At 40.7% G+C, this 10,444-nt stretch overlaps 1 protein-coding gene across 1 annotated transcript in view; it reads left to right on the top strand.

Annotated features, from left to right (window-relative positions):
• AOX1 (aldehyde oxidase 1) overlaps positions 1 to 10,444 on the top strand; it is an 88,770-nt gene that overhangs the window by 28,514 nt on the left and 49,812 nt on the right. Inside the window, exons 14-18 of the mRNA XM_011949957.1 lie at positions 139 to 323; positions 1,114 to 1,276; positions 3,281 to 3,373; positions 7,958 to 8,127; positions 8,428 to 8,554. Of these exons, the coding sequence (XP_011805347.1) occupies positions 139 to 323; positions 1,114 to 1,276; positions 3,281 to 3,373; positions 7,958 to 8,127; positions 8,428 to 8,554 (738 nt within the window). The remainder of the gene's footprint in view (positions 1 to 138; positions 324 to 1,113; positions 1,277 to 3,280; positions 3,374 to 7,957; positions 8,128 to 8,427; positions 8,555 to 10,444) is intronic.

Here is a 10,444-nt window from a genome sequence, read left to right as displayed (position 1 = left end):
ACAGACTGCCTGGTGCGTAGGTGACACTCAACACACACAGACTGCCTGGTGCGTAGGTGACACTCAACACACACAGACTGCCTGGTGCGTAGGTGGTGCTCAGTGTTTCTACATGTGCCACTTAACTGTTTCTTTCAGTTGGAATTTGTATCAGCCTTCCGACAAGCCCAGCGACAGGAGAATGCACTAGCGATAGTCAATTCAGGAATGAGAGTCTTTTTTGGAGAAGGGCATGGCATTATTAGAGAGTTATCCATCTCATATGGAGGCGTTGGTCCAGCCACCATCTGTGCCAAGAATTCCTGCCAGAAACTCATTGGAAGGTAAGGCATTAGAGCTAAGGGCTCCTCTAATACTTGTCCTTAGACTCCAAGTATTAAAGGAGCCCTTTTTGTGGTGAGATGTGATTACAAGAAGAAAAGTGTTCCATACCTTTCTATTTAATGGCTGTGAATTCCAATAAGATTTTGTTATTATTTCCATATGTCTTGATTTTAGTGAATTCTGAAGTGGGAATTATATACTCTGTGTGCGTGCGTGTGTGTGTGTGTGTGTGTGTGTGTGAGTGAGAGAGAGAGAGAGAGAAGCCCTCTCCCAACGGTGCCAATTTGTATTCTTTATTTTGGGAGAATAATTTGCCATGATGAAAAACCAATTATTGAGTTTGTCCTATAATAAATTGTTAAAGGTATTTGCTTGGTTCTCTATCTGTCAAAGATGGGTGATCATACCTACCTCATAGTGCAGTTGAGAGGATTAAATGAGTGGATACATATAGGGTGCTGAAAGCAGAACTTGGCATGCAATAAATGTCCTAATGATATGAGGGTCAGTTACTCCTGGACTATGGATTTTATATGAGTTGTCATTTATTTCTCTGGATCATTGTGTGAGTTGGGTTCTACTAATGTTCCCCTTTTACAGGTGAGGACATGGTGAGACCCAGGCTAGGCACCTTGAGAGTGGTGGGCCAATTTGAACTTGGGCTGCCTGATCTAGAGCTTGTACTCTTATTTCCTGTATTAAACTGTGGCTATTTGTCTTACCCATTAGGTGAAGATATGGGGTAATAAACCCTGTCAGGCTAGGAGTTTTTCTCTTTGGACTTTCCAGGCACTGGAATGAAGAAATGCTGGATACAGCTTGCAGGCTTGTTCTGGAGGAAGTCTCCCTTTTGGGCTCAGCGCCAGGTGGAAAGGTGGAGTTCAAGAGGACTCTCATCATCAGCTTCCTCTTCAAGTTCTACCTGGAAGTGTCACAGATTTTGAAAAAGATGGTAAACAGAACTGGTTACACATTAACTTCCTCAGTACTGGGAGCTATGACGACATCCAAAGTAGAGGCAATGACTCCCTACCAAATAGCTGTAGAATAAAACAGACAATCCACTTTAGAAACACATGCACTTGCTGAGCATCCCTCAGCCTGTCTGTGGGTGGAGATGAGTTTAGGGAAGAATTGCAAGTAGAGCCAAGAGTTGGGCAAGCTTGTATTTAACACCACTCAATGATTTTGCTTCTGACCGGTAGTTTTCCTAGATTATGTTCAGAAAACTTGCTAATGATTTGAATATGTTTTCCCTCCATAGGGCATTTCTTCCTCTTGAGATATTACCTTCACATTGAGGTTGACTTCATGTGTTTAGTGTTCTTTTCCAGATTCAGTTTCATTTCCCTAGCCTGTAAGGTGACAATGGCAGCCACTGCACAAGATGATTGTGAAATGTGTCATTGTGGGAAAATGGCTTCACATGGTCCCTAGTGCTTCAGAGGAAATCCATAGTATTAGTCATAATAATAGCAGTGACAGTCCATGCATTCTTTTGCCTGATCTCTCTTAGGGCAAACAATGAAAGCTACAAGATTGTTGACTGTGGAGGACACAACTAAAAAAACAATCTCTGAATAAATCCATTAGACCCAAAGGAGACTTGAGCCTCATTGGCCTCACAAATCCCATGCTATAACCAGCTGACCAAAATAGACTAGAAGCCAAGAATAGCCTTCCTGTGGTATAGTAGTTAGTATGGTCACTTTTAATAGGAGACATAGTCCTCTCTCTCTTATCCTTGCTTTTTAGGGTATCTTCTCATTGTAGGTGGCAGCAACTAGGAACCAGAAGGGTAGTATCACATTCTTAAGAATGAAAACTTGAAATCATAGATAAGTGACATATTGTCACCAGGTAACCAATTATAGACTCCTCCAATTTGTAGCAAACTAATATAATTTCTGGGTGACTCAAGTGATATAATTTAAAACTTTTGCCTTATAGTCTTATACCCCTCCTCTCTTTAAAAATAATAGCTTTTGTTGATTTTATTTAATTTTTTTGAGACAGGGTCTCACTCTGTCACCCATGTTGGAGTACAGTGGTGTGATATCATAGCGCAGTGCAGCCTCAACTTCCTGGACTCAAGCAATCCTCCCACCTCAGCCTCCCAAGTAGCTGAGACCATAGGCATGCACCACCATGCCCAGCTAATTTCTTTATTTTTTTGTAAAGACAGGGTCTTACTATGTTGCCCAAGCTGGTCTTGAACTTCTGGACTCAAGCAATCCTCCTGCCTTGGCCTCCCAAAATGCTGGAATTACAGGCATGAGCCATGGCACCTAGCTGGTTTTATTTTCTATTAAAATTATGTAAATTAGAAAAATAACCACCAGGTGTATTGTTGAAAGCCTTTCCCCCCATCCAGCTCTAGGCTGTACAATGTCCACAGTCTTGTGTAAAGAACCGAATGACTCACTTCCCTCAGTCCTGAGGAATATTCTTGCTGGGGACCAGAATCCTTCCTGCTGTGGGGCAGCGGCAGGGATGCAGCCTGTGTCCCCCTTTCTACACAGCTGGAAGGCAACATGGAACAGCTTTACGCTTATTTGCAATGGTGTACTTTGATGTTTTCCTGGCTTAAGTATTTTCTTCCTTTCCATTTTATTTGCTTAGCTTCTATCTTACTTTTGGATCAGTTTGTAAGTCCTCATATCATTTAGGAGAGTGTATGAGAGAATCATAAGAAACATATAGCTGGTGGAAGCCAGTTACCTACCGTATTCATCTGGCTATTCATAATATCAGGAAGTATGTATGCACCTTTCAGAGTATATGTCCTTGAGTCAGGGAGCTGCTTGTATTTCTGGGGTTCTGAATAGGGCGAGTGCTTAATACATGTGAGACTTCAGAGTAGAGATGCTTGCTAAGACTCATGCTAGCCTCCCTTCCAAAATCATTCTGGCGCATTCAAACCATTTAAAATATCTGCAATGGTTCTACTTTTCAGGACCCAGTTCACTATCCTAGCCTTGCAGACAAGTATGAAAGTGCTTTAGAAGATCTTCATTCCAAACATCACTACAGTACATTAAAGTACCAGGTGAGTGGTATTTTTGTTTTTAAAAATTCACAGTCTGGGCTATAGTGCTTTGACCTGGACATTCCCACTGTCTCTCCATGAAACTCAAGCTCTGTAAGTCCAAGCTCCACTTCTGGTAAACTCATAGCCTCCTTTAGGGGTAATTAAAATTCCAAAATCAGTGAAGAATTGTGATTAAAGACAAATCTAGCAGTGGTAATATTAAAGAAGAATGTTGATTTGGGTCTTAAAGGTCACATGCTTTGCACTGCGGCCTTGTACCACAGACACACATGAGCTGGCCACCTTGTCACGTGTTTCCTGTTCTGGGCACTGCAGGCATCAGAGTCCAATAAAGCCAGGTTCTTCAGTAGGGCCATGGGCTGCTTTGCTTTCATTTTCAGAGGAAAAGACACAGCCCCTGGAGGTTGATGAAAATGCAATAATGCTTTTAAGAAGAACTGCTGATTTGTTTAGCGTGAATGTGAAGATATTTCACTCCCTTAGTCCCTGTTCTCCTAGTGATTTTTCTGTGAGTTACATTTTAGAATTGAGGCAAATGTAAGTACTAAGAGCTTTTTGTAAGCTCTCCTAATGAAGGCTGACTATTAGAAAACAGAATTCCTAACTCTCAAATGGAATTTTCTGCCACCTCATAAAAATATTGCCTGAAGTCACCCTGTTGGTAAAGTGGATACAATGTGGTGTGTTTTTCCTTGAAATTATTGTCAGGAAACTTGACCTTGAGAGTAATAAGTCAAGAACATGAAAAGGCTTTTTAAAGCATTTGTTCACTGAATCCAATGTTGGATTTAGTTGTAAAAGCTTATAATATGTCATAATGAACACTGAAGCTGGTGTGTATTCCTTGAGGTTTTCGGTTCAATATGTTTAAAAGTTAAAATGCACCAAACTCCATTGAAAATGATCATTTTGAAAGTTAAAAACAGCTGCCATCTCCCCTGGTGTTCTTTTCAAATATGACAGTTGAACCCTTTGACTTATAAATACCCTAATATTTCTTAAACAATGGAATAAATTTCAGAAAGAAGCAACAGCAAATTAGTAGATATCAAAATCATCCAAAGAAAAAGGAAAATTTTCACATAGTGCATGATCTTGAAAAAGAGTTTATCATTGATTGCAAAACAAAGTTTTAGATACAAAGTGTCTGCCAGATAGGTGAGTTTTGCTTTTGTTTTGCCCGTGGTTTTTCACACACACATACAAATATCCGCATTGCTAGAGCAACGTCAGCACTCACGAAGAGCATTTTCCCCCTAAATCAGTTCATTTGTTTTGAAAGCATTTTGACACAGCTTCAAATGATCACCAGTTTGAGGTGGCAACATTCTTCCTTCCATAGTATCTTTAGCCAAATACTAAGCGGAAGCAGGTAATGGAGGACAGCCTCTTTTACCAGTAGATTTATCATGACTGACTGCAAAAAAAAAAAAAAGAAAGAAAGAAAGAAAAAAAGGTATGATATCTTTGACTATAGGACAAAGATATTTTTGGAATTTTTCCTCAGTTTTTTGGCAGACCTCGTACAACATGGTTTCAAAAGACTTCTTTTCCATGTGATGAAGTGTTCCGTTGGTTACAGTGAAACGTGTGACGTCAGTTAACTCCCAGACCCATTACAGATACCTATGAATGTCTTTCCTTAATGTCTGAGCTTGTGAAGTATCTGGAAGTTTGCTTTTCAGGATGAAAAAAGTTCTTAGGGTTTTAAAAAGAACATGTGGGTGATTTTTTTCACTCAAATGTGGTTCAGGTTGAAAGCCCAAGCAGCATCACAGCTCAGCACTTTGGGGGATATTTTGCCGAGGAAGTCAGTTCCTACCATCTGCAACATATGAAAAACCATACCTGGTAGAACCTCGTTGTTGGTTTTTCCTTTTCGTCACTTTCTCAGCTCCTGGAAGCAGAGGAGGAAGAGGAGAACTGAGGGGAGTCCTTTGCCATGAGGACAGGGCAGTGTGAGCTACGTCAAAGGGCTGGAGTGTTGGGACTGCCTCCAATCTGTGCTCATGCGTGAACCCCAATAAGTAAACTTTTCTCTAGTTTTCCCTAGTCCCCTACATTCGTGGCCTAATATCTACCTTTATTTAATGGAGCCCTGGGCCAAGGCCTAAATTATTTTTCTTGATAGTCTCCTGCTTTCTAGCTTATAAAGTCAGGATGACTCAACAATAACCGAAAATGAAAAAACAAAAACTTAGTCAATACTCTGTTTTCTGTGCCCTGTATTATACTAACTACAAAATTGAAGTTTACATTTAAGTAAAAGAAATACGAAATTAGAACAATAAATGCTTATCAACAGTGTTTATTTTGCAGTAAGATGGTAAATTTTATATAAAATAGGAATAAGTGCATCCTACACACGTCTTATACCTAGTTAATTGTAGAAATTACACTACTTTCTGTGCATAGTTGTCAGCCACAGTTTGGTTGACATTTTACTTCTTGTCATTATGAAATGACAATATTTCATTGCTTATGAAAGCAGTATTTTTTTTCTTTTCAAATCAATGTCGAACATGTTCTGAAATAACACATGCCACTCTGCTGTTCTCTCCTGATATTCCAGCCCTGCCACCTGCCTGGAGAATCTCTGATCTCTATCTCTACCCAGAGCTTTATATTTTTGAGGCCCTTAAGTAGTTGGGTAGTGAGTGGGGAGCACTCTTCTCAAGTTCCTGGATCTGTAGAGGGCACTGGAGAACTGGACATTTCCCAGCTGTCTTAAGTAAAGCTCTCATTATAACCAGAGCTCTCCTCCATTTGTGGGATTAGATGAATCAAATCCAAATGTTCAGAAAGGAAAGCAAAACATCTACATGAAAAGGAAATGTGTTAATCAGGGGAATCCAGACAGCTTCTCTTCAGTTCCATAGAGCAAGAGGCTTGGAGCACTTTTATTGGACCAGGGCGGACTTTGAAACAGGAAAACCTGCAGTGAAGAGTGAAATGAAATACCATTTTAGATGGATTCAAGTATCTAACTTATTGTTCATATGTACTGAATAGGCTTTCTCAAACTGCACATTCTGGTAATCAAATACAAAAGAATTTAGCTTTTCTCTCTGCTCAGATGCCTTAAAGGACCCTAGGTTGGAAATAGGCCTGTTTCTTCTTTCTTCTCCTGGTAAAGATTTTTAACCAGTATGTGTTGGCGACTTGTTTTCTCTTCCCTCCTGCCGTGTGATGTGTAGGCTCCTCTCAAAGGAAGATCAAGTGCTCAGGGTGATCCTGTGAATTGCAGGATGGGAAGGGGAGGCATCCATAGCTTTTCCCTGACTGCAACCTGGCCAGCATGACTGCATGCCCCTCACCCCCAGGTCTTCCGGAGAAAGCCTCTGGGAGTCTGGCCTCAGTCCCACTACCAAGTGCAATGTGGACACAGTGAGTTACAGATTGGGGTACCCGCCAGGGCTTAGCAGGCCACTCCTCAGCCACAGCCTTCACCCTGGCCTTATGTCTCTTCACTCGTTCTCCTTCTTTCTTCATACCTTCAATTCTTTTCACAATACACACCCAAGTGGGAAAGCCAGAAACTCCCATATTTGAAATACCAGGGCGGACATTGTGCTGATTAATCTCTGCTTTGGTTAATGAAACACATTTAAGGTATTTACAGAGCCACTAGCAAGACATTCTGCTCCATGGGGCTTTAAGAAAGAGCCACATTAGTGAATCATTACTCCAACCGCAGGTCCCTTTGGCTTCGTTCTCTACCAGGATTATCTAAGTTAAGAGTTTTGCCAATTGTTTCTTACATTGCCTCACTCAAAATAGAAAAAAAGAAGGCTACTCTGGTTGAAGTAATAACCTCAGTATTTTCTATAAACATAGTCACGATATCACCATACTCTTCTGTAAAGTATTATATGTGTCATGCTTATATAGAAACAGTAAGATCATTTTGATAATAAAATTTAAAGAGATACATAAGCATTAGCAAGAGGACATAATTTTATATTATCAAGAAGAAAGGTTTAAATTTGTTTACTTCCGCAAATGGAATTTCCATTAGAGATGTTTGGGGTCTACATTCAAAAAAGGTGAAAAATAAGAACAACTTCAGGGATCGACATACCAGTTGGCTTATTGAATTACTGTAGTAGGTTTATTGTCTTGGTGTTATTAATAGTGACTTTTTTCTTTTTTTTATGGAGGCTCACTCTCTCTCCCAGGCTGGAGTACAGTGCTGTGATCTTGGCTCACTGCAACCTCCACCTCCCAGATTCCAGCGATTCTGCAGCCTCAGCCTCCCGAGTAGCTGGGATTACAGGCATGCGCCACCATACCTGGCTATTTTTTTTTTTTTTTTATTTTTAGTAGAGATGGGTTTCACCATATTGGCCAGGCTTGTCTCGAACTCCTGACCTCAAGTAATCTGCCCACCTTAGCCTCCCAAAGTGCTGGGATTATAGGCATGAGCCACTGTGCCCAGTCCAATAGTGGTTTTTCATATGCAATAGTATTCTGGTTTGAGTGTAAATTATATAGCTACCTTCTTATGGGAGATGTGCGTAATAATAATTCCTACTTTCTCTATAGAAATGTAAAAGTATATTTTGGTTATTTATTAAACAGCATATAGGCCCAAAGCAGCATCCTGAAGACCCAATTGGCCACCCCATCATGCATCTGTCTGGTGTGAAGCATGCCACGGGGGAGGCCATCTACTGTGATGACATGCCTCCGGTGGACCAGGAACTTTTCTTGACTTTTGTGACTAGTTCAAGAGCTCATGCTAAGATTGTGTAAGTGATAAAGTTCTTACCCAGTGGGCGTAAATGATTGTCTTTTCATCTATGTCACATCAGTGAAAAGTAATGGTGTGAAGAAATAGGCTATTTGTTGGTGATATCCAATGCAGACCGGAGGCGAAATGGGATTGAAATGTAGGATTTACTACAACTTCATTGTCCCAAGAATTTTTTCTCAATTGTCTGACAGAGACTGTTGGACAGTTCTTACCTCTCTCATATCTTATTCTCCAATTAACCATGTTCTCAGCCTTTGTGGCCACTCTCAGGAGTTCTGCTGTGTATATCACCTAGGTCTATTGATCTGTCAGAAGCTCTCAGCATGCCCGGTGTGGTGGACGTCATGACAGCAGAACATCTTAGTGATGTCAACTCCTTCTGCTTTTTCACTGAAGCTGAGGAATTTCTGGCGACAGATAAGGTACTGCATTTTTGCTTTCTATTTGAAAAATAACTTTCTCAGTTAATGGTGCTTCATATTTTCTTAAAGATATCATCTAATTTGGCACACCATGAAAGACTCCAGTATTCTTAGAATGCTTATTATAAAGGTGTATTCTAATATTGAATGAATTCAAATATATTCATTTTCCATGTAAGTGAAGACATTAACTAGTTATGTAAAAGATTATTTGGTGGCCGGGCGCGGTGGCTCAAGCCTATAATCCCAGCACTTTGGGAGGCCGAGATGGGCGGATCACGAGGTCAGGAGATCAAGACCATCCTGGCTAACACGTTGAAACCCCGTCTCTACTAAAAAAAAATACAAAAAACTAGCCGGACGACGTGGCGGGCGCCTGTAGTCCCAGCTACTCAGGAGGCTGAGGCAGGAGAATGGAGTAAGCCCGGGAGGCAGAGCTTGCAGTGAGCTGAGATCCGGCCACTGCACTCCAGCCTGGGCGACAGAGCCAGACACTCCGTCAAAAAAAAAAAAAAAAAAAGATTATTTGGTATTTTACATTTTCTAATAGTGAGATGGCCTGCTGCTAATGGTATAAATGGATAAATGAAGATGAATTAATGATAACTTTTATATGGAAATCCCTTTCCTGAGAACTCCTTATTATTGTCCCAGTCTCAGTGTGGTCAAAGTTCAACTACAAGTTCAAGTGGTATCTACACCATGAAGCCTTTTTTCTCGTTCTTCAATCCAGAAGTAGTGTTTGTTCTCTCTCTCTCTCTCAATCTCTCTCTGTCTCTCTCTCAACTTATTCTGATTCATTCATATTTCTGTGTGTTAAATGGGTTTTTTATATTTTATTTTTTATTTTTATTTTTATTTTATTTTATTTTATTTTTATTTTTTATTTTTTTTAATTTTAAATGGAGTTTCTCTTTGTCACCCAGGCTCTCGGTTCACTGCAACATCCACCTCCCGGGTTCAAGCAATTCTCCTGCCTCAGCTTCCTGAGTAGCTGGGATTACAGGCACGCACCACCATGCCCGGCTAATTTTTGTATTTTTAGGAGAGAGGATTTTTGCCATGTTGGCCAGGCTGGTCTTACCTCAGGTGATCTGCCCACCTCGGCCTCCCAAAGTGCTGGGATTCAGGCATGAGCCACCACACCGGGCCTAAATGGGCTTTTTAAAAGTGAGCATCTATGATGTCTGGTCATCATAGTTGAACCAGATATGTATGATCTCTACTCTCATGGAGCTTAAAGTCTAGAGGAGAAAATGAAGTGACCTTTAATGTACTTTCTACCTTGTGTTAAGCTTGTTTATTTTGATGTCTTTTATATTTCCTCTATCTAGTATAAATTCCTTGAGTGAGGACCCATGTCTGATTCATCTGTGTATTCCACACACTGCTTCACACATTGCAGGGTGAATGAGTGGAGGTACAGTGATAACATTGTTGCCTTGTGAAAATTACAAATGATTAAAACTTTGGCTACAGCAAGGACAGCAGTCAGCAGGTTTTCTGCATAACTCAGACTGCTCAGTTCAGTGTTTACCCAAAAGGGCTTCATAATTTGAAACAGTCCCTTCCTCTGGCTCTCCCTGGAAGATACTCCCATGAAGATATTGTCTGTAGAAATGAAAGCTTGATGACTGAGAGTTTGAACTCAAGATTGAAACTCCCCCAAAGCAGGGCTGTGTAGCACTGGCAGAGACGGTGAGAATTTAAGGCCTTTGCATAAATGTTTACTAAACAAGTGAAACTGATCTTGGCTGCATGATAGTGTCTGCTCTCTGAGATGTGCTTATGAAGATTATAAGCATCTCAGGGGCCACATCTATGTGCCAGGTCACAGAAGCCAAATCAGGAGACTTTGGAGTGCCATTGTGAATGATTGCCTTTGTTGGT

Source organism: Colobus angolensis, unplaced genomic scaffold, assembly GCF_000951035.1.
Source record: "Colobus angolensis palliatus isolate OR3802 unplaced genomic scaffold, Cang.pa_1.0 Scaffold30, whole genome shotgun sequence".
Taxonomy (NCBI): Eukaryota; Metazoa; Chordata; class Mammalia; order Primates; family Cercopithecidae; genus Colobus; species Colobus angolensis.
Note: the sequence above shows the minus strand (reverse complement) of the source record. Positions and strands in the feature narration are given on the sequence as shown.